The sequence below is a fragment of the Rana temporaria genome, chromosome 9 (genome assembly GCF_905171775.1).
Source record: "Rana temporaria chromosome 9, aRanTem1.1, whole genome shotgun sequence".
NCBI classification, from domain to species: Eukaryota; Metazoa; Chordata; class Amphibia; order Anura; family Ranidae; genus Rana; species Rana temporaria.
Window position 1 is genome coordinate 9,156,910 of NC_053497.1, and position 25,031 is coordinate 9,181,940.

Here is a 25,031-nt window from a genome sequence, read left to right on the forward strand (position 1 = left end):
ATTAGCGGCCTACGCTGATGACCTTTTGTTTTTCTTGTCTCAGCCGTTGACATCTATCCCCCAGTTAATGTCAGAGTTTTCTCTATATGGATATATATCCAATATGAAAATCAACTACACAAAATCTGAGGCCTTGAACATTTCGATCCCTCAGGTGAAGCTAAAGGAAATACAGAAAATCAGCCCCTTCAAATGGGAACCCAAGGCTCTCAAATATCTCGGGGTCCGACTCACACCACACATCTCTCAGATGTTTGAGGCGAACTTTCCACCCTTGCTCAAGGCCATAGAGGCCGACTTGGTTACTTGGCAGCCGCAATATTTTTCGTGGTTCGGCAGAGCGGCCATCTGCAAGATGTCTGTTCTGCCTAGACTCCTATACCTGCTCAGGACACTCCCCCTAGCCATCCCTGATAGCTTCTTTAAAAAACTACAATCGATCCAGCTTCACTTTGTTTGGGCACGTAAACGCCCACGCATCAGATTCCAACTACTGACTAAGGGTAAAGCGGACGGGGGAATGGGCCTACCGGACTATAGACAATATTACTACGCGTCACACCTGACCAGAATAGTGGATTGGCACTGTCACGGGGTTGAGAAAGATTGGGTCTTTCTAGAGACCGCCCTTAGCGCTACTTCACTTAAATTCCTGCCCTGGATTCCATGGGCCGGCAGTTCAACAACATTGAGAAACCATCCCTTGGTTAGTGCCACCCTACTGATTTTCCGTAAGCTTACGAAAAACCCGACCTTTTCCACACAACTAAGCCCCCTCACCCCATTGAGGGACAATCCTGACTTTCCCCCAGGGATAAGGAACCACCTCCTCCAGACAATGTCAAAGGCCACCCCATTACTGGCCTCCCAATGCTTCCTGAATGGCCAAATGAAGGACTATACAGTGCTCAAATTAGATACCTCGTGCCCGAAACTTCCTCTGTGGACCTACTTCCAGATACGCAGTTACGTCACCACCCCCAGACTTAAGGGACCTTTTACGAGACAACTGACTGACTTTGAGGAAGTGTGCAGACGGGGGGGGAACCGATCAGGAAGGCCACGTCTCTGGCATACACCTGGATACAGACCTCGTCTCCAAACACTACAGATAGGTTCAGAGAACGCTGGTCGGAGGATTTGGGTATTCCCATCACAGAGAGTCAATGGCGCAAGGCCTGCATACTAACTCACAAGTGCTCTCTTAGCACACGAATGCAAGAAACATCCTACAAGTTGATGACCCATTGGTATGCAACCCCTGCTAAATTGCATAGATGGTACCCCAACTCATCAGACCAATGCTGGCGCTGCAAAGCGGACGTTGGCACATTGTACCACATCTGGTGGCAGTGCCCTATGATTGCTCAATACTGGATGGAAGTCACTAGACTAGCGAAGACTATGACAGACACAAATCTGACACTAGATGCAGCATGCTGTCTCATCAATATTAACAGCTTCTCACTCAAAAGATTTAAACGCTCTCTTTCCAGACATTTACTTACCTCGGCCAAATCACTCATTCCATTGTACTGGAAGTCCACAACGGTGCCCACTATTAGGGCATGGCTGCTCAGAGTAGCTGAGATGTGTGACATGGAAGAAACAGTAGCACAAGCGAACGACGCTGTAGACCACTATATAAAGATGTGGTCCCCCTGGCTCTCATTTAAGTACTCTGAAGAATATGTATCTCTCACGTCCTATGCGACCCACTGAACTCACACACACTTTCCTGATACATGGTCCCCACCTCTGTTGATGGATCTCAGTCTCTGCGCCTCTCTGTACATCTCTCCTCACCCTTTCCTCCTACCTTATCTTTCTTATATGATTGCTTAATCGTCACAAAACGCCAACAGACTAGATATACTTTCTTGATAATAAACTTATCTATACTCTGTCCACTGCAAATACCTGAACTAGATTGTTATCTGAAGTTGCGTTGTATACATGTTAACTTGCTCACGGTCAAATCCGTGCATATCTTTAGCCTTTATGTACTACTGTATACCCTTGTATGGGCTTTTTGTTCACATGTTTTGTAATGTAAACGGCTTACTTTACTTTCAATAAAACGCTTGAATGAAAAAAAAATACATAAAAAAAAGAATAAAAAATTAATAATAAAATAAAAAGCCCAAATTGTCCTAAAAAACAACAAAAAAACCAAGGTATAATCCACCCAGATGCACAAAGTAGTTGTGATGATATGAACGGTTTTACTAACACATGTCAAAGTTGCAGAATTGTGCTTAGGCATTAACATTTGTTTTATCCTTATGCGGGAAGTGGTTAAGAATGTGTGAATAAAATGTCCATGACCTGCTACAGTTCTACTTTTAGAAAACATCGTCCTAAACTACGTTTTTGTTATCTTTTATAGGTTTATTGGAAACCAAGCCATACTGCAACGGGCATGGAAACTACAGCACCGAAACCTGCGGCTGCATTTGTGAACCCGGCTGGAAAGGACCCAACTGCACCGAAGCGGAATGCCCCGGAAACTGCAACAACAAGGGAATATGCGTGGACGGCAAATGCGTCTGCAATCCAGGCTACACTGGAGAGGACTGCGGTGAACTGACCTGCCTGAACGACTGTAACGACCAAGGAAAATGCGTCGACGGCGTCTGCGTTTGCTTCGAAGGCTATGGCGGGGAAGACTGCGGCGCGGAAGTCTGCCCGGTGCCTTGCGGCGAGCACGGAAAGTGCGTGAACGGCCGCTGCGTGTGCGATGAGGATTTTATCGGAGAAGACTGCAGCGAACCCAAGTGTCCCCAACAACTGCAACCAATCGCGGGCGCTGCGTGGACAACGAGTGCGTCTGCGACCACCCCTACACGGGAGAGGACTGCAGCGAGCTGATCTGCCCCAACGACTGCTTCGACCGCGGCCGCTGCGTCAACGGCGTGTGCTTCTGCGAGGAAGGGTTCACCGGAGACGACTGCGGAGAGCTCGCTTGCCCGAACAACTGCAACAACAACGGAGTGTGCGTGAACGGAGTGTGCGTGTGCAACGAGGGCTTCACCGGCGACGACTGCAGCCAACTGAGATGCCCCAACGACTGCAACGACAGGGGGCGTTGCGTCAACGGCGTGTGTGTTTGCAAAGAAGAATACGTGGGAGAGGACTGCGGGGAACTCGGGTGTCCAAACAACTGCAACAACAGAGGGCGTTGCGTTAACGGGCAGTGCGTTTGCGACGCGGAATACATCGGCGCTGATTGCGGCGACCTCAGGTGCCCCGATGACTGTAACAAGAGAGGAACCTGCGTCAACGGGCAGTGCATATGTGATGAGGGATTCACGGGCCTTGACTGCAGTGAGCTGAGGTGCCCCAATGACTGCAACAACAAGGGCCGCTGCGTCAACGGACAGTGCGTGTGCGATGAAGGGTTCACGGGTCTCGATTGCGATGAACTGAGATGCCCCAACGACTGTAACAACAAAGGGCGTTGCGTCAACGGGCAGTGCGTGTGCGATGAAGGGTTCATGGGTCTCGATTGCAGTGAACTGAGATGCCCCAACGACTGCGATAACAAAGGGCGTTGCGTCAACGGGCAGTGCGTGTGCGATGAGGGATTCACGGGAGAAGATTGCTCTGAACTTAAGTGCCCCAACGATTGCAACCACAGAGGACGTTGCGTCAATGGGCAGTGCGTGTGCGACAACTTGTTCATTGGCGACGATTGCGGTGAACTGCGATGCCCTGACGACTGTAACAACAGAGGAGTGTGCGTTGATGGTCAGTGCATATGCAATGAAGGATATACCGGAGACAACTGTGGCGAACTCACGTGCTTCAACAACTGCAATAACCAAGGTCGTTGCGTAAACGGACAATGCGTCTGCGATGAAGGTTTTATCGGAGAGTTCTGTGATGGAGGTAAGTCAAGCTGAGAATAAAATGTATTGTGAGTTATTTTATTTTGTTTAAAGTAGATATACTGCGAGCGGGTGGCACAGCCAGGTGTACTTCCTGGTTTGGCGGCGCGCACGTGCTGTGATTGAACACTGTACAAGTTTGTCAGCAGGTTACAGCCAATGATTATGGCTGTACATCTGCTGATCAGCTGTATCCAATCACAGCACAGATTTCTGTGCTGACAAACACAAGGAACTCTGAGAACAGCCAGGTGTGCTTCCTGGTTTGGCGGCGCGCACGTGCTGTGATTGAACACTGTACAAGTTTGTCAGCAGGTTACAGCCAATAATTATGGCTGTACATCTGCTGATAAGCTGTATCCAATCACAGCACATATTTCTGTGCTGACAAACACAAGGAACTCTGAGCACAGCCAGGTGTGCTTTCTGGTTTGGCGGCGCGCTCGTGCTGTGATTGAACACTGTACAAGTTTGTCAGCAGGTTACAGCCAATGATTATGGCTGTACATCTGCTGATAAGCTGTATCCAATCACAGCACATATTTCTGTGCTGACAAACACAAGGAACTCTGAGAACAGCCTTGTGTGCTTCCTGGTTTGGCGGCGCACACGTGCTGTGATTGAACACTGTACAAGTTTGTCAGCAGGTTACAGCCAATGATTATGGCTGTACATCTGCTGATCAGCTGTGTACAATCACAGCACAGAGTTCTGTGCTGACAAGCACAAGGAACTCTGAGCACAGCCAGGTGAACTTCCTGGTTTGGCGGCATGTACCTGCACGACCCCGTGCTGACACGTGCTGTGATTGAACGCAGCTCAAGTTTGTCAGTAGGTTACAGCCAATGATTATGGCTGTACACCTGCTGATCTTGACAAGCACAAGGAACACAATCTGTCTGTTTCTTCTCCCTGCACTCAACTTTGACTTCAGGGAGGAAAAGCAGCCAGATCTGTTAGTAAAAGAAGCACATATGGTGATGAAAGAGGGAGCGTGATGAGGACGTGACGTTGCGTGAGGGTGGGAGGTGCCGGAGCGCTCCATGGCGCAGGAGCGAGTGGCGGAGAGATCCGACGGAGCCAGCACCGGTCCGGGGGGAAGTCAGCGTGGGAGGCTGACACCATCGGAGACCGGAGTCGGAGACCTGCTCAGCCCCGCTCGGCGGGATCTAAACTCTCCGACGGGACCCGGGACTCAACAGACATCCGTCAGTGAAGAGGTGGAGCAGCGGCTGCGAAAGGTCCATAGGTTGGGTGAGACGCTCATCTGAGCCGAGCGGGACAGGACGCCGTCCCGGCCCCCCCCCCCCCCCCGGAACCCCCCCCCCCCCTGAAGGTTCTATGATCTCAAAGGAGAAGAGAGGGAAAGAAAGGGGAAAGGAAGGAAAGATTTTTTTTTTTTTTTTTTTTCCCTTTTATAAAAAATATACATATTACCTGCTGTGATTTAGGGAAAACTGATGAGTAAGTCTGGGTTGTGACACTACTTGCCTTGATTATGGGAACATTGATGGACTGTGATTAATATAATACTTATCTTGATTGTGGGATCACTGATAAAAGTAAGCTGGACGTTGATATAAGGCAATAGGTGCATCCTGTCAGTACTGATGAAAAAATAGGGGCTGTGATATAATGTAATAATCGCCTAGAAATTGGGAGCTCTGATAAATAAGCCTGAAAAGCATGCTGAAGAAATTATATGTGTGACCTACTGATATGCGTTAAGTCGACAAGTCTACCTAAAGATATGGGACTTAAGTTACAACGACTCCAGGGTAGAGACTTGTGGCAGAAATCTTATATGTAGTGGAGCGGGCTGGAACCCCCTTTTTTTTTCTTTGCCTATCTCACCAGAAATGTGGGTATATTTAATTTACCTGTGACCTGGGTAACTCCTTGCCGCAAGGTGACCACATAAATTATAACACACAGAATTATGCGCAGTGCACAACCCAGTGAAGACAAGTTTCAATAGTTTAAAGAGTTCCTTCCACTCAAAGCACAGATACACATACAAGACCTCACTGGACGCTTGGGAGGTCCAAACCCTGAGAAAGGCTACCCTGGGTAGGGGAGGACACACCAGAGAAAACACCGCAGCTTAAGCTCTAGAAATACACGGTGGACAGCCCTCACGTAGAAAGATAGAGCTACAGCTGGCCGGACCACGGTGGGTAATAGAGCTGGGTACCCCACTTCGGGTCATTTTGTCTGTCTTCTCCACTCTGTGTTTCCTTCAGGGCGACCCCTCTACTTTATTCCTTCTCCTTTTGGGTGCTCCCGGCTGTCCCCTCCGTCTGTCTTACCTCCTTTTTCCCCGTTGCGCCCTGTCTCCCCCCTTGAAGGGAGTGGAGAGAATAGCGAGAGGGGAATAGATATTCCCACACAGAGGAGCTCAGCCAAGGCTAAGTAAAAATACATCGTAGACTGTAAAAAGTCTTTATTCAAACTGGGGAAGAGAATTAGACCCTCCAACAAAATGAATAGATCGACGAGAGGGGTCACCCTAAAACCCACTAAGAACAACTCGGGGAATAGCTCCATACAGCAATATATGACACAAGAGGGGAGCCTTAAAAGCCCGGGTCTTGCAAAAAAGACTGAAAAGAAGAAGAATGAATTAAAAAAGGGAGCAAGTAGTGCGGAGAGCTCTAAAAGTGAAATTACAATAGAAAGCGAGCAAGATCATAATAACACGGAAGTGTTGGCCTCGGACTTACAGGATACACAGCCCCCCACAAAGGCAGAAATGAACGCTATGCTATTAAGGATGGAAAATGTCATAAAGACAGAGATCAATAAGGTGAGAGTGGACCTTGGAGGACTCAGAGAAAGAGTAGTAGAGACAGAAAGGAGATTAGAGGAACAGGATCAAGAAATAAACACCCTGAAAGGGCAGGTTAGGGCCCTGACCGAGAGCCAGAGAATGGCGGCCTATAGGATAGAGGACCAGGAGAATCGCAACAGGCGGCAGAATCTTAGAGTCAGAGCGATAGTAGAGGAAAAGGAGGAAGACCTCATGGAGATCATGAATACAATTTTTTGTCCTTTACTTGAGAGACCAGCAGAAACGAAGCCCCTCAAAATTGAAAGAGTGCATCGAGTGGGGATTCCCCAGATGAAAGATAGATATGGGCCAAGAGATGTTGTTGTCAGGTTCAAGAATTATGTTGATAAAGCAGAAATCTGGAGAAGACTTAGGGGGAAACCCCCCCTGAGATACAGAGAGACTGACTTACAAATATTCTCTGACCTATCTAAGGAAACGCTGGCAAGGAGAAGACAATTGAAACCACTCTTAGAGCTGATGCGGGCACAACATATAAAGTACCAATGGGGCTTCCCGGCATGCCTAATAGGCATTAAGGGAGGTAAATCGGCTCGACTAAGATTTCCAGAAGAACTGAATGACTTCTGCTCTAAAATGCAGCTAGAACCCCCCGACTTGTCGACTTGGGTGGATTAGTGGGGCTCTGAATTGTCTGGATCTCCGGGATCGTGGACCAGGGGGGGGGGAGGGGGAGGGGGGGAGCCAAGGGAGTGCCCGAGCACCACCACAATTAGAGGAGTTGAGGGTGAAGGCGAGGAATTGCCCTTCCAAGGCTCATAGGCCAAGAAAAGGCCAGGGGGGAGGAGGGAGGGGGGATGGGATGGGGAGGGAGGGGGGAGGGGGGAGAGAGGGGAGATGGGAAGGAGGAGGGAGGGGGAGGGAATGGGAAGAGTGGGGGGGTGGGGGGAGGCAGGGAGACCATCTGACCGACTTCACAAGAAAATATTCCAAACACTTAAAAAAAAAAAAAAAAAAAGATATATGACAGATGTCAAGTTTCTCTCATATAATGTAAAGGGACTAAATTCCCATATTAAAAGATACAAAATTCTCTGTGAATTAACACAGTATAAAACAGATATTGCCTATCTTCAAGAGACCCATATTACCTTGGAATCCAATATAAAGCTCTACTCAACAGAATACCCGATATGGTATTATGGGGATACAATCTCATCGCGATCTCGGGGGGTTGCTATTGGATTCGCTCGTAGAATCCGATTCACATGGTGGATAGACAAACAGACCCGGAGGGGAGATTTCTGTTCTGAAAATAAAACTGGAGGAGAGATCTATACCCTAGCTAATGTATACGCCCCCAATGTAAACTCGGTTAAATAATTAGTAAAATCATGAGAAAACTAAAAGAATTTGAAGAGGGCCATGTAGTCTTGATGGGAGATTTCAATTTCTGTATGAGTCCAAGCCTCGATAGTACGTCCTGTGCACAGGGGGACAAATCGTGAGCAACTAAAAATACTGATAAAACAAATGACACAAAATCAAATGGTGGATGTATGGCGGATCCTCAATCCGAGGGCCCGCCGACTACACGTTTTTCTCACCTGTGCATGGGACGTACTCGAGGATCGACTATGCCTCGTCGACCACAGACTTCTGGAGAGTGTGATAGAAGCAAGTGTGAGAATCATGACGTTATCAGACCACGCCCCTATAACCTTAAAAATAAAACTTCTATACAAAAAGACACACCACCAGAATGGAGATTGGATGAGAGTCTGTTGGGGACGAGGAGTAGTGGAGAGGATACAGAAAGAGTTGGAATGTTATTTTCAGGAGACGACAAGGAGGGTATCTCAAGAGCATCCCTTTGGGAGGCCCCATAAAGCGTATATGAGGGGAATCTTTATTGTAGAAGGGGCAAGGAAAAAACAAAATAAGAACGAGCAAATTAAAAACACTAAGGGAGGAGATATAACGGCTAGAACAGGAACCATAAGGTCTCAGGGGCAAAAGAGGGAAATATTTCATAGTTGAGTATAAGAAGGGATGAATATAGAGCTCTGGCGGAACAAGAACCTAAGAAACATATAGACCGGACAGAGAGAGAAAGATACGTCTGGGGAAAACAACCCTAGTAAAAATTTGGCCAGAATGGTAAGAAAAAAAAAAAACTAGGATTTTATAGAAAAAATCAGAGATAGGAATGGAGACTTAGTATATGCGACAAATAAAATAGCAGAAGTATTCCGGAGCTACTATGAAGAACTTTTGATATCCAACAAACATCAGGTGCCCACGTGAAAAAATGGACAAGGGTAGGAAATACTACAGTAGCCAATCTCCCAAAATTAGAAGAAGAGGAGGTGGAAGAGATGGAAGGTTTAATAACGGAACAGGAAATAAGGGAGGCCTTAAAAAACACTCCTAAGGGGAAAAGTCCGGCCAGATGGCTTTACATCTACTGCCTACCTACAAAAGTTCAGTACCCTCTTAATCCCCAGACTGCTGCCAATAACTTTAATGGCTTGGAACTGACTATGAAATGAGTAGAGAGGCTTTAGCAGCAACGATTACAGTGATCAAAAAGAGGGAAGGATAATACGACTTGTTCGGGGTTACGACCGATCTCACTCCTAACGCAGATACGAAACTGTATGCAAAAATTTAGCTGGAAAGAATGAAAGGAGCGATGACAGCCATCATCACCCAGAACCCAGGTCGGTTTTATACCTGGGAGGGACGGGAAAGGCTAATGGTGTGAGGGCGCTCCTTCTCTGGAGCAGATCCACGCACGAGGTCCCCGCGGTCTATTCCTGTCGGATTGATGCTGAGAAAGCTTTCGACAGGGTAGACTGGGGAATTCCAGATACAACCCTAGACTTCAAGGAATAGTTCAGGATGATACTGCGCCCTCAAACCCTATATTTCCACCGTGTGCAGGATCAAAATTAACGGATCCTTATCGCCCATTTTGAGATGAAAAATGGGGACTAGGCAAGGATGTCCCCTATCCCCCCTCCTCTTTGTCCTAGCATGGAACCCTCCTGGCAATGTCCGACAAAACCCAGAAATCTATGGGGTAGAAGTAGCGAAGATGAGCATAAACTGTCAGCCTGCTGATGATTTTATTATTCTACATAAGCAGCCCCAAGAGTCACCCTCCCGAAGTTAATAGATATCTTAAAACAATATGGCGAGGTCTCAAACTTAAAATGAATACAACAAAAACGGAGATTTAAATATTAATATTCACAAAGACGAAGAATTATATTTGCGGAAGAAATTTAATTTCTCCTGCAAAGTGAGATAAAGTATTTGGGTATAAAAATGCAAATACTTTGAAAAAAATATATTAGAATAAACTTTATCCCCCTTCTCGACGAAATTAAAAGAGAAATTAAAACTATATATAATAGACCAATATCGTGGTTTGGAGGATAATGTGGTAAAAATGGTACTTATCCCCAAAATTTTGTATAAATTCCAAATGGTCCCAATTTATTTGCCTCCGTCATATATTAAAATAATTAACTCCCTTCTAATGAAATACATATGGAACAATAAAAAACATAGAGTCTCTGCCCAAATTCTAAAACGAACCAAGAAAAAAGGCGGCCTGGCTGTACCTGACATTAGATTATACTACAACGCTTCGGTCCTCACACGGGTCATAGAATGGGCTAAAGAGTCACAGGATAAAAGATGGATAAGTATTGAATGCACCTTAGCGAGGGCACAGTTAGGGAGATTAATCTGGAACCCCCCACACTATAGAACCCTACACACGTCAACACACGCAATTACACATAACGCTTTAAGGATATGGGATCGATTACACAAACAATTAAAAACTAAATTTAACTCACCCCTTATAGATTTGAAAGAAAACGAATATTTTGCACCTGGGACTAAAGAGGTAGGTGGTAAGTGGATTAAAAATAGAACACAGGTTAAAGACATAACACTAGAAGGGCAAAATTATGACCCTTCACGAAATTAGGATGAAATGGAGGCACTCAGCGAGTGGAGATATCTTCAGTTGGTGTCATTCGTTAAATGCCCTCCCACACCCATTGAGGTCACGAGAGGAGTACACTACATTGGAACAGATGTGTAGTACCGAAAGTTCAAAAGGAAATATCTCCAAAGTATATAAATATTTACAGAAAATAGACGAGTCGGATACGCTAAACTACATACCAGAAATGGGAGAGAGACCTAGGAGTTCCAAGGGGGAAGACGACCATAGGGAGAATCCTCAATTTGACTCATACTTCGGCGGTTGATGTAAAAAACCGCCGAGATGAACTTCAAGTGTCTGACAGGATGGTACACTACCCCAGATAAAATGGCCAAATTCGGAGTAGGGGAGTCAGAGGAATGTTGGAGAGGATGTGAGGCAAGGGAACGATGGCCCCACCTGTGGTGGGACTGTGTAAAAAAATCAAACGTTCTGGGGAAAAGTTTTGGCCTTGATAAAAGAGATAACTAAAAAAGAATTGGAAAATAATCCTTGGATAGTCCTCTTTCATGGGGGAGAAACGCCAGTGAACGATTATAGGGATCACTAATTCCGCATTTGTTGAACTCTGCGAAACGATTGATACCCCTAAAATGGAGAAACCCGGTAAGCCCGCAAATATGGGAGTGGATCGACTCTGTAGAGGGTACTTATAGGAGGGAGAAAGTAAAATACGGTTGCGAAAAGAACAAGGCAGGAAATAAGGATATCTGGGAAACATGGATTGATTTTAAAAAGTCTCGGAAATACGCAGAAAACATGAGAGAGGAATAAGAATGCAGCAATATAGGAAATAAAAATACTAGGTGGAGTCGGGAGATGGTCTGGGAGGGGTGGGAAGGGTAGTGGGGGGGGGGGGGGGGGAGGGAAGGGACTGGGATGGGGTGATGTGTCACGTTATCACGTAATGATAGCATGTTGGATCTCGTATATATGAGGAACGCTCTAGCCCGTTTAAATTGTTAAAGGGCTGAAAGAAGATATGCTTAAAAAAAAAAAAAAAAAAAAAAAATCAAACAATATGCAAATAGCAGAATAACAAATATAGAATCAAGAAAAAAAAATAACAATAAAAAAAAAAAAAAAAAAAAAATATATAAACTACCACAAATGATGCTATACCTGAAATAGAGACGGAATTATGAATAAAATCATGAGCAGGTCTCTTGCTGTGGTTATGTCTGACGAAAAAAAAAGAAAAAAAAAAAAAAAAAAAGAAGCACATATTACACTTGTTAGGCACACAGTTAACCCCATTGATTGCCCTCCTTGATGTTAACTCCTTCCCAGTAGAGTTGGGCGAGCGGTTTGGGCTAACATCGCCCATTAGTGGGTTTCCAGATTCTGATAAGCCCTCTGCCCTCAGACCCCCACAACCACAGACCAGGGTTGTAGGGATGAGTCCCTTGTGGGGACAAGCTGCTTTGGGGTGAGAGGGGCAGAGCCCTCCCTGCCACAAAGCACCCACCCCTTATCATGTTAGTTTCACTAAGGACATCAGTGTCATTGAGCTAACATCCCTCCCAGCCAGCATCAGTTAGCACCAGATTTTCCGCCACACTATCACAGTCACGTTATAAGTCGCTAATCCATCATTGCACCCTCCCAGCACAGAGACCAGGGTCTTACCAAGATCCCCGAGCCGTACTAATGTTGGGACCCAGAACTCCCGATTCCGGGTCACCTGATCACTGTGATAGGATTGGCTATCACAGTGAACACCCCCTGTGTTTTCTCTCTCTTTGAGACAATTGTTGCAATATATGGTCAACAAAGAGAAACGGTTACAATACATAGGCAACAGACAGTCAATGGTGGTCAATACATGGACAATTGTGACAATATGTAGGCAGGCAACAAACGGGCAATGGAGACAACACGTGGCCAACAAACAGGCAATCATTACAAGATATGGGCAACAAATAGGAAATTGTTACAATACACAGGCTAAAAACAGTGGATTGTTACAAAACATGGGCATCAAAAAACAGCTGTTTATTACAATAGGTGGGCAACATATGAACACTTGTGACATCATATGGGCAAGAAATTTGCAATAGTGGCAATAGACAGGCAACAACCAGGGAATTGTTGCGATATGTGGTCAACAAAGAAAAATGGTTACAATACATAGGCAACAGAGAGTCACTGATGGTCAATACATGGGCAATTGTGACATATGTAGGCAGCAAATGGGCAATGGAGACAACATGTGAGCAACAAACAGGCAATCATTACAAGATGTGGGCAACAAATAGAAAATGTTACAATACACAGGCAAACAAAAAGGTATTGTTACAAAACAGGGTAATCAAAAACAGCTGTTTATTACAATAGGTGGGCAACAGATTAACACTTGTGACATCATATGGGCAATAAATGGGCAATAGTGGCAACAAACAGGCAATTGTTGCAATATGTGGTCAACAAAGAAAAATGGTTACAATACATAGGCAACAGAGAGTCAATGATGGTCAATAGATGGGCAATTGTGACAATATGTAGGCAGCAAATCGGCAATGGAGACAACATGTGGCCAACAAACAGGCAATCATTACAAGATGTGGGCAACAAATAGGGAAATGTTAAAATACACAGGCAAACAAAAAGGTATTGTTACAAAACAGGGGAATCAAAAAACAGCTATTTATTACAATAGGTGGGCAACAGATGAACAATTGTGACATCATATGGGCAAGAAATGGGCAATAGTGGCAACAAACAGGCAATTGTTGCAATATGTGGTCAACAAAGAAAAATGGTTACAATATATAGGCAACAGAGAGTCAATGGTGGTCAATGCATGGGCAATTGTGACAATATGTAGGCAGAAAAAGGGCAATGGAGACAACACGTGGGCAACAAACAGGCAATCATTACAATATGTGGGCAACAAATAGGAAAATGTTACAATACACAGGCAAAAAAACAGAGGATTGTTACAAAACATGGGCAACAAAAAACAGCTGTTTATTTATTACAATAAGTGGGCAACAGATGAACAACATATGGGCAATAGTGGCAATACATGGGCAACAAACAGGCTGTAATACATAGCCAACAAATGGGCAGTCATTCAAATACGTGTGATACTACTTGGTCAAGAAATGGGAAATCAGAACAACGTATGGGCAGCCAATACGCAAATGTTACAATATCATATAGGGGGAGTTGTGACAATACGTAGGCAAAAAATGGGCAATCATTACAACATACCATGTTCATTGTCATTTCTGGTGCCATGGTCCCCTACCAATGAGTACTATGCCAATTAACGTTGTCATGTCATCAGAATCCTAAAACCTATCTTGTTACCTTTTGCTCCCGTCCAACAGTATCACCACCAGAAAACCTAATTGTGACAGACGTGACCACAAAAAGTGTAAATCTCGAATGGGCCAACAAAATCAAAGTCTCTCGGTATCTGATCACGTACACCCAACAAGCGTTGGAGGGCTAGAGCTCGATTTTAGTGTGCCCGGAGACCAAACCACAACCACCATTAAGGAGCTTGAACCAGGTGTGGAGTATTTCGTTCGTGTCTATGCTATCCTGAGGGACCAGAAGAGCATCCCCGTCAGTGCAAGAGTTGCAACGCGTAAGTCAATTTTGGATGAATGTTTGAACTGAGGCAGATGACATTTGGTCAATTTGATAACAAAAATGATACCTCGGTGGACATACAGTAAGTATTATGGCAGATGTATGCATTAAGGACTCATTCCAACCTCATTGTCACGTACCTTGGTTGGAAGCCGAGTCAATGAGAGGGCTTCCCTTGTGGCTCTGGTTTATGCACTCCTGAATGTGGTGATAGAGGTACAAGGATCAAAGAAGCAAAGGTGCCGGTAGCTTGAGAGAAGGTGGTTGCCATGGATAGAGATGTAGTCAAGGTGAGTCAATGACATACGCAGTGAGGCAGCGGCATGGACAGAAAGCAGGCAGAGCAAAGACCAATAGCAGGCCATGGTCAGTACCAGGGAGGCAGGTAGAGCAAGATTCAATAGAAGGCCAACGTCTTTACCAGGGAAGCAAGCAGAGCAAAGTCCAATAGCAGGTCAGGGTCAGTACCAGGGAGGCAGGCAGAGCAAGGTCCAAAAGCAGGTCAAGGTCCGTACCAGGAAAGCAGACAGAGCAAGGTCCAATCACAGGCCAAGGTCTTTACCAGGGAAGCAAGCAGAGCAAAGTCCAATATCAGGTCATGGTTAGTACCAGGGAGGCAGGTAGAGCAAGATCCAATAGCAGGCCAATGTCAGTACCAGGAAGGCAGGCAGAGCAAGGTCCAATAGCAGGTCAAGGTCAGTACCAGGGTAGCAGGCAGAGCAAGGTCCAATAGCAGGCCAAGGTCTTTACCAGGGTAGCAGGCAGAGCAAGGTCCAATAGCAGGCCAAGGTCTTTACCAGGGAAGCAAGCAGAGCAAAGTCCAAAAGCAGGCCATGGTCAGTACCAGCGAGACAGGTAGAGCAAGATTCAATAGAAGGCCAAGGTCTTTATCAGGGAAGCAAGCAGAGCAAAGTCCAATAGCAGGCCAAAGTCTGTACCAGGAAAGCCGACAGAGCAAGGTCCAATAGCAGGCCAAGGTCTTTACCAGGGAAGCAAGCAGAGCAAAGTCCAAAAGCAGGTCAGGGTCAGTACCAGAGAGGCAGGCAGAGCAAGGTCCAATAGCAGGTCAAGGTCAGTACCAGGAAAGCAGGCAGAGCAAGGTCCAATAGCAGGCCAAGGTCTGTACCAGGGAAGCAACAGAGCAAGGTCCAGTAGCAAGTCAGGGTCAGTACCAGGGAGGCAGGCAAAGCAAGGTCCGAAAGCAAGCCAAGGCTCATACCAGGAAAGCTGGCAGAGCAAGGTCCAACAGCAGGTCAAGGTCTGTACCAGAAAAGCAATCAGGGCAAGGTCCAGTAGCAGGTCAGAGTCAGTACCAGGGAACCAGGCAGAGCAAAGTCCAGGAGCAGGCTGAGGCCCGTACCAGGAAAGTAGGCAGAGGAAGGTCCAATAGCAGGCCAAGGTCTGTACCAGGAAAGCAAGCAGGTTTAGTAGCAGGTCAGAGTCAGTACCAGCTAACCAGGCAGAGCAATGTACAGGAGCAGGCTGAGGTCAGTACCAGGGAAGCAGGCAGAGAATAGTCAGAGGCAAAGCCAAGGTCAGTATTCAGAATCCACAGAGCAAGGTTAGGAACGATCTGGGTCAGCAACTGAAGATCAGTCAGCAAAAGCAGGAACACGGGTCACGGGAAAGCTGAAGAACATCCAGCCATTGGCACACACCAGGATCTCCTTTAAACAAGCAGCTTGGCACCAATGCACGCAGACGTGAGGCGCCAATGTGGGTGGGCACACACAAATGTACCTACATGTCAGCGCACGCTGGGTATTAGCCCAAGCTCTTCTGTGTGCTGTACATGTGCACGAGCCCTAGCTGCATGGGAATGAGCATTAGCCGCATGGTAATGAGCCGTAGCCGCATGGGAATGAGCCCTAGCTGCATGGGAATGAGCATCAGCCGCATGGGAATGAGCCGTAGCCGCATGGGAATGAGCCTTAGCCGCATGGGAATGAGCCTTAGCCGCATGGGAATGAGCCTTAGCTGCATGGGAATGAGCCTTAGCTGCATGGGAATGAGCCTTAGCCGCATGGGAATGAGCCTTAGCTGCATGTGCACGAGCCTTAGCTGCATGGGAATGAGCCTTAGCGGCATGGGAATGAGCATTAGATGTATTCGTTTCCTGACTCTCAGGCTCTTCTGATGACCAAAGGGCAGAAAACCTTCGAGAGCTCCATTGACCTTCAGATTAATTAAGACAGAGAGGAAAAACTGTGTATTCATTTAATTATTCTGCAAAGTCTGAAAAATGCATGCCGCCCACAAAACGAACAAATATCTGTGAATACTGAACAAAAATATGTTTTATTTATTTATTTTAACAGATTTGCCCACCACGGATGATCTGAGGTTCAAAACCGTGAAGGAGACCTTTGTAGACGTGGAATGGGAGCCATTGGATATCTCATTTGACACGTGGAAACTTATATTCCAGAACACTGTGAGTATAGACTGAACACAATAAAGTAAACTATCTCCCAGTATTAAAATTCTTACCCCAGCACTTGCTCATGCTCTCTCATTGCTGCTTCCCTGGACTTCTGGTCTACACAGGAAAGAGTGGATAGTGCGCTGTGGAGCCAGTCTGTTAGGTGGGAGCAGTGGCGTCACTAGGGTTGGTGTAACCCGGTGTGAAAAAAATTGGTGTCACCCCCCCCCCTGCCAACTGTAGCCTCCCTTCAGTACAGACCCCCCTCCATTAAGTACAGACCCCCCCACTAAGAACAGACCCCCTTTTCTCAATATAACCCCACCATTAAGTACAAACCCCCTCCATCAGTATAGACCTCCCCCTCAGTGCAGACCCCCCATCAGCATAGAGCCCCCTCAGTGCAGACACCCCCATCAGCATAGACCCCCTCAGTGCAGACCCTCCATCAGCATAATTGTTATTATTATTATTATTATTATTATTATTATTATTATTATTATTATTATTAATAATAATAATAATAATAATAATAATAATAATAATAATAATAATAGTATTACTATTAATATTATTATAATAATAATAATGAATTATTATATTAATTATTATATGATTATTATTATTATTATTATTATTATTATTATTATTATTATTATTATTATTATTATTATAATTATTATTATTGATAAGAATTAATTTATTATAATAAGTCTAATAATAATAATAATAATAATAATAGTATTACTATTAATATTATAATAATAATAATGAATTATTATATTAATTATTATATGATTATTATTATTATTATTATTATTATTATTATTATTATTATTATAAGAATAAATAATAATAATAATAATAATAATAATAATAATAATAATAATAATAATAGTTATAATTAGAGTCAGTATTATGATTATTATTATTATTATTATTATTATAATTATTATAATTATTATTATTGATAAGAATTACTTTATTATAATAAGTCTAATAATAATAATAATAATAATAATAATAGTATTACTATTAATATTATAATAATAATAATGAATTATTATATTAATTATTATATGATTATTATTATTATTATTATTATTATTATTATTATTATTATTATTATTATTATTATTATTATTATTATTATAAGTATAATAATAATAATAATAATAATAATAATAATAGTAGTTATAATTAGCGTCAGTATTATGATGATGATTATTATTATTATTATTATTATTATTATTATTATTAATAAGAATTACTTTATTAATATTAATTTAATTAATTAATTAATTAATTAATTAATTAATTAATTAATCTTTGTATTTATTTTTTGCAATATTGCTTTATTCCAGAAAAAGCTGAATGGAGAGATAAGCACAAGCCTGGAAAGACCGGTCACCTCTTATACACAACATGGACTTGCCCCGGAGAGACCTATGAAGGTATCAATCATGTAGTGAAAAATAACACTCAAGGACCAGCTTTGACCAAGTTCACCACAACAAGTAAATTCTTATGTATTATTATTATTATTATTTTTTTTAAGGAACACTTTGTGATTAATACATTGGCTTTATTAATACCTTAAAAAACAAACAAACAAACAAAAGGAATAACAGAAACAAAAAAAGAGACGTTGTTGACGAACCCGATCAAGTGGAGACAGAAGGGGCGATCGATCTTTTCTGTAGCCTTTCTGTGATCTTCCGGTTTTCATGAATACATAACAGATTGAGTTTTGGGTTGGTGGTTGCACATGTGTGCTGTATGGTGGGAAGGATCTAACTGACTTAACCCAACCAGGATTTGGGTTGTGTGGCACCAACATTGTCCCGAAATCTGATGGTGCCTCTGCTTGAACTGCGTCAGGAACCTTTCAAAAACATACCTGGCTGTTATCTGGCACCGGATACATCTACTGCACAGGTCCAAGACTTGGCGCTACTTCCAGTAAAGACCACAAACAGTAGATTTATTTCATTCTCCAGAGCAAGCAGTAGACTGCCCATTGTTAATTGTATTGGTTCCTGGGTTCTCCTGTTCCTCGAAACCAGGGGCCATGGAAAACTGCCCCAAAAGGTAGATACAGATGTGCTCCAGAAGGAAAGGGGTAGATACAGTAGAAGAAAATCCATTCCCCAACCTCCTTTTGCCAAGGACCCCGGAGGTGACAAGGATTTCGGCACTTCCAGGTTCAGAGCTGCCATTCCCTGGCTGTTATACCCAAAGAAACAGCTAACAGACCCCAAATTTTTCCAGTAGACCACTGATGTCTCCAACAGCTAATCAACCCCTAATGTTTCCAGTAAACCAATGATATCTCCAGCAGTCAATAGATCCCCGATGTTTCCAGTAGACCACTGATGTCTGCAGCAGCTAATAGATCCAAAACTTTAACAGTAGGCCACTGATGTCTCCAGAAACGAATAGACCGCTGATGTTTCCAGCAGCTAACAGAACCCCAATGTTTCCAGTAGACCACTGATGTCTCCAGCAGCTAATATACCCCTGATGTTTTCAGTAGACCACTGATGTCTCCAGCAGATAATAGACCCACAATATTTCCAGTAGACCACTGATATCTCCAGCAGCTAACAGACCCCCAATGTTTCCAATGTTTCCAGTAGACCACTGATGTATCTAGCAGCTAATAGACCCCAAATATTAACAGTAGACCACTGATGTCTCCAGCAACCAATAGACCCCTGATGTTTCCAGTAGACTACTGATGTCTTCAGCATCTAATAGACCCCTGATGATTCCAGTAGACCACTGTTGTCTCCAGCAGCTAATAGACCCCCGATGTTTGCAGTAGACCACTGATATCTTCATCAGCTAATAGACCCCTGATGTTTCCAGTAGACCACGGATGTCTCTGGCAGCTATAAGACCACTGATGTTTTTAGTAGACCACTGATATCTTCATCAGCTAATAGACCCCTGATGTTTCCAGTAGACCACAGATGTCTCTGGCAGCTAATAGACCCCTGATTTTTTCAGTAGACCACTGATATCTCTAGCAGCTAACAGACCCCCGATGTTTCCAGTAGACCTCTGATGTCTCCAGAAGCTAATAGACCCCTGATGTGTCCAGTAGATCACTGATATCTCAAGCAGCTAACAGAACCCCAATGTTTCCAGTAGACCACTGATGTCTCCAGCAGCTAATAGACCCCTGATGTTTCTGTAGACCACTGATGTCTCTGGCAGCTTTAAGACCCCTGATGTTTCTAGTAGACCACTGATGTCTCCAGCAGCTAATAGACCCCCAATGATTCCAGTAGACCACTAATGTCTCCTGTACCTAACAGACCCCTGATTTTTCCATAAAGTGTATCTGTGTACCCAGATGGGAGGTCAGTTAGCCACAGTTTAAGGAATCCCTATCCACCCCTGGAGGAACCCTAGTGGAGAATGTCTGGCATAGCTTGTTGGAAGTGGCTTGTGCCGATTGTAGAGGAATAAGAACAGACAGTGCTTTCGATTGAGGCAAGCACACATTATGGAAGGGTATGTTTTGTTCATTTCTCATTTTCAGAGGTTCACAACCACTTTAAGTCATAAGCAGAGAAGAATGAACTGAAAATGCTCAAACATCACTCTAGGAATCTTGCTTCCCACTCCATGTCTGACCACTGGTCTTGGCGACAAAGAGCGCAGTGTTAGACCCCCGTAGGCCCCCGAATGGAAATGAAAACACATGGCTCCCAGTGCCAATAGAAAAGGGTGGCAAATCTTTAAGTCAAGCCAGCTGCTTCGTCACACAATGTAAAAATAACAGCCATGACCTATTTCTCTCCACCGGCTAAGACTCCTTCCATTTAATCAGACTAAACAGGAACATGTCTGCTCCCCCATAGTTCCAGAGACTTGTGAATGAAAATTAAGGTTATAAATCAATAAAACGGCCGGGGCCCTTAGTGAGAGCAGAGGTGGGGGTGGGGGGGGGGAACCACATAAATGGAGCCTGGAAAATCCATCATTTTTACGGCATTGTGTTTTCGAAACGGCTTTCTAATACCCAGTTCAAGGAATTCCTGAAGGATTCATCCATAAATCTGTGAAAACAGGAGTTTGCTATAAAAGTTTCACATTAAATGTTTCTTGTCGCAGGGGAGGCACTAAATCTATCTGTTAAAAAATATACAGGCACGCTATTGATTGGCTAATGATATTTGTCACCGGCGTGCGCATTGTGGTTTCCGTATCAACCCAACAATCACCGATTTATTTTATAATCCTTGTTCGGCAAACATCAATTTCAGCTGATTGGGCCTCTTTGGTGGCTTCTTAAACAGATCTGTCTCTTTTTTTTTTATTATTGGTGGAGGACCATGAAAGGGTTTTGATATATTTTTTATAAAAATAAAATATTTTGTTATATAGTTTGTGAGAGCAGTTTGGCCCCCTATTTCTACAGGCTTCGATTATTTAGCACTTGCTGTCCGGGGAAATTTTTATTATATTATTATTATTATTATATTTACATATAGTTAGATAGTAGGTGAGGTTGAAAAAAGACACAAGTCCATCAAGTCCAAGTTTTTTTTTTTTTTTTTGCAGTAATAATAATAGTAGTAGTAGTATCTGCCTTTGTTCAGAATAATCATCTGCTCTCCAGGGCAATTTTTAAATATTGGCCCGGATTCAAAGAGAATTGCGCTTTTTTTGCGGAGGCGCAGGGCAACGATTTTTCCCTGCGCCCCCGCAAATTTGCTCCGCTGCCCTCGATTCACGGAGCAGTAGCTCCGTAAATTGCGAGGGCGCGCTGGCAAAATTGCCCGGCGCTAGAGCATACAATTTAAATGATCCCGTAGGGGCGGGAATCATTTAAATTAGGCGCGCTCCAGGCGCCGAGCGTAGAGCGCATGCTCCGTCGGGAAACTTTCCCGACGTGCATTGCGGCAAATGACGTCGCAAGGACGTCATTTGCTTCAGAGTGAACGTGAATGGCATCCAGCGCCATTCACGAATCACTTACGCAAACGACGTAACATTCAAATATCGCGACGCGGGAACGACGGGTATCCTTTAGCATTGGCTGCCCCTACTATTAGAAGGGACCCGACCCTTCGGCCCGACCCAGTGGTTCTCCATCCTCACCAAAAGGCTTCTCTTTCGGGTTTCTCTAAAGGCGGCCTAAGAATGTCCCTCCGTTCGTCAAGCAGTACGGTTTCGGTCCGCCCTGATACTAACTGTCCAGGTTGCCATTACGCCAAGAGGTCTTGCATAGCCACCACCATCCCTAATCCACCGCCGTGGACCAGGGTTGGTTAGCACAGCGCCACTTCCTGGCAACTGATAAGAACAGATACTACACTTGATCTTAGCCAAAAAGCAGATAAGCTGTGTGTGTGGGGGGGGGGCTTGGGGGGTTCTTTGCACTGTAAAAGGATGTACCAGCTGTAATCCTGGTATAACGGTTTGCTGTCAGAACCTTTTAATAAGTAAGTTGGGTGGCAAGTAGTTAATTTCTGATGATTGTTTATGTCTTCGGAAACTAAGAGATCGGAATTTTTGCACTGAAGCTCCTTTTGTTGGAAGGTCGGTTTTGCTTTCATTTTTGACATTTAGCAAGCAAGGCCATCGGAAAGATACGTGGCTTTTTCTCCCACCCCGGTCTTCTGAAAGAAGCATCTTGTGAGATGGGGATGTGGGTGCGAGACATGCAAATGTTCAACTCATTCTGCAGAGCAAGCAGTAGACCCGGTCATTGTTCAACCGCATGATGTAATCTGTAGTCTGGGTCCTGGGCCAATAAACAGCATCCATAGACCTCCCAAACCTTACAGTGCAATTTTTTTTAACTATAAAAGGCATGCTACAAGAATACATTAAATATTTAAGAATAGATTAAACAATGTATATAAATATTAAAGCGGAGTTCCGGCCACAATTTCACTTTTTATATATAAATGCCCCTGTAATACACAAGCTTAATGTATTCTAGTAAAGTTAGTCTGTAAACGAAGGTCCGTTTTGTTAGGTTATTACAGCATTTAGACACTTTATAAAATAGAAATTGACTGGGGCCATCTTAAGTGTGCGCATCATGAAGCCAGACTGTATGACTTCCTGGATTTCAGCCTTGCAAATCTCGCACATGCTCAGTGCTGCACAAGCAGTGTCAGAGAAGGTTTCAGCATCTGTGCTGTCCAAGTCACATGATTCTTTGAGACTGGGGAGTGCACAGACTCCTGGAAAGTTACACCCACTACATTCCCAGGAGTCTGTGCGGTGTAGGTTAGGAAGCATTAAGCACCTAGGTGCAGGAAGAGGGAAGATTAACTATTCTGCCTAGCAACAACACTTTGAAGGCATCTAAAAAAAAAAAAAAATCGTAAAGGACTAATGACATTTTTTTAAAACTACAGATGTAATGTTATATTTATGGGTGGAACTCCACTTTAATAATAATAACAAGAATAATCAAATATAATATAATAATAATAATAATAATAATAATAATAATAATATATATAAAGTAATAATAATAATAACAGCAAGAATAATAAAATATAATATAATAATATAATATAAAAATATATATATATATCCCTATTGGGGGTACAGACAGAAATAAGAGCCTGGTAGGGGTTCTAATCCCTCATTACTCTATTCAAAAAAAAGGTTTGCCTTTAGATATACTTTAAGCCCATTACACAAAAAAATAAAATAAAAAATACAATTGAGTGAGTGAGTGAAAACTTATATAGCGCGACACATGCAAACTGAATCGCCTCTAGGCGCTGTAACCATTCCATGGGTAAGAACCCTTTGACCTCAGAAGAGATGGGTTTTAATCTTTCTCCTGAAGGCCAAATGGTCTGAGGCCTCGTACACACGACGGGACATGTCCGATTAAAACGGTCCTCGGACCGTTTTCATCAGACATGTCCGCTGGCGGATTTTGGTCTGATGGCTGTACACACCGTCAGACCAAATTTCCCGCGGACAGCGAACGCGGTGACGTGCGCGACCCTGGAAGGTCAATGCTTCCACGCATGCGTCGAATCACTTTGACGCATGCGAGGGCTTTCGGCCGAGCGGACATGTCCGGTGAGTCGTACAGACGACCGAACATGTCCGACGGACAGGCTTCCAGCGGACATGTTTCTTAGCATGCTAAGAAACATTTGTCCGCTGGAAACCTGTCCGATCCGCCGGAAAATTGTCCGGACGGACCAGTTTCAGCGGACATGTTCGGTCGTGTGTACGAGGCCTAACTCCAGTCGGATGGTGGTTGATAGAGCGTTCCACAGGCGAGGTCCCTGGACTGCAAATCTTCGATCTCCTTTGGACTTGTATCTGGCTTTGGGAATCTGGAATAGATTTTGATTGGCGGATCGCAGAACGTGATTGGGATTGTGGGCTTTTATTTTTTCGCATAGATATTGGGGGGCATTTCCCAGAATACACTTATGTATTAGGCAGAGTGCCTTGAAAGTGATTCTGTCTTTAACTGGCAACCAATGAAGGGATCTCAGTGAAGGTGAGATTGATTCCCATGGTTTTTTCCCAGTCACTAGTCGAGCGGCCGTATTTTGAACGAATTGCAGACGAGTGATTTGGTATTTGGGGAGACCTAGATAGAGGGCATTTGCGTAGTCAAGTCTGGAATTGATGATTGTTCCCACCACGACTGCTATGTCTTCAATTAAATAATTATAATAATTTTGCTTTCCTTGTTGACTCCAAAATGGTGAAATTCAGCTAAAATCTTACATTTTTGGCTAAATTGTTATCCCTACTTTTGAGACCTTGAAGTCCTCCCACTGGCCAAATTTCCATATAAAACTGAAAAGGAAAATGAAGAACAATGCAAAGTGTGTCAACCTCTTTTCTCGGTTACTTGTACAATGGTTCCTAATGGTTCTTAATGACATTAACGCTGTGAAACGATCCATAAAAAGACCTAATTCTGTTCCAGGATTGGACGCCCCCAGTGAAGTAGATGTGAAGGACGTTACTGACACCTCAGCCCTGATAACATGGATGAAACCCCAGGCAGAAATCGATGGAGTTTCCCTCACCTACGGGACAGAAAACGAGCCCAGAACCACCATAGAACTTTCTGAAGATGAAACTCAGTTTGCCATGAATGACCTACGACCCGACACCGAGTATGAAGTGATATTAATATCCCGACGTGGAGAAATGACAAGTTCCCCTGTCTCAGAGACATTTACAACAGGTACCCCTAAAACATTTTATGGTAGATTTTATTGAAAGCTTGTGGGTTTTAATTAAATAATATACATTTTTAATTGAATTGATATTAAATAA

The 25,031-nt window shown here is 43.9% G+C and overlaps 1 protein-coding gene across 1 annotated transcript in view; it reads left to right on the top strand.

Annotated features, from left to right (window-relative positions):
- The window catches only part of TNC (tenascin C), a 204,871-nt gene that overhangs the window by 72,238 nt on the left and 107,602 nt on the right, over window positions 1-25,031 (top strand). The window contains 8 exon segments of the mRNA XM_040322752.1: window positions 2,390-2,781; window positions 2,784-3,891; window positions 14,044-14,142; window positions 14,145-14,306; window positions 16,630-16,745; window positions 18,098-18,164; window positions 18,167-18,250; window positions 24,676-24,939. Coding sequence (XP_040178686.1) covers window positions 2,390-2,781; window positions 2,784-3,891; window positions 14,044-14,142; window positions 14,145-14,306; window positions 16,630-16,745; window positions 18,098-18,164; window positions 18,167-18,250; window positions 24,676-24,939 — 2,292 coding nt within the window.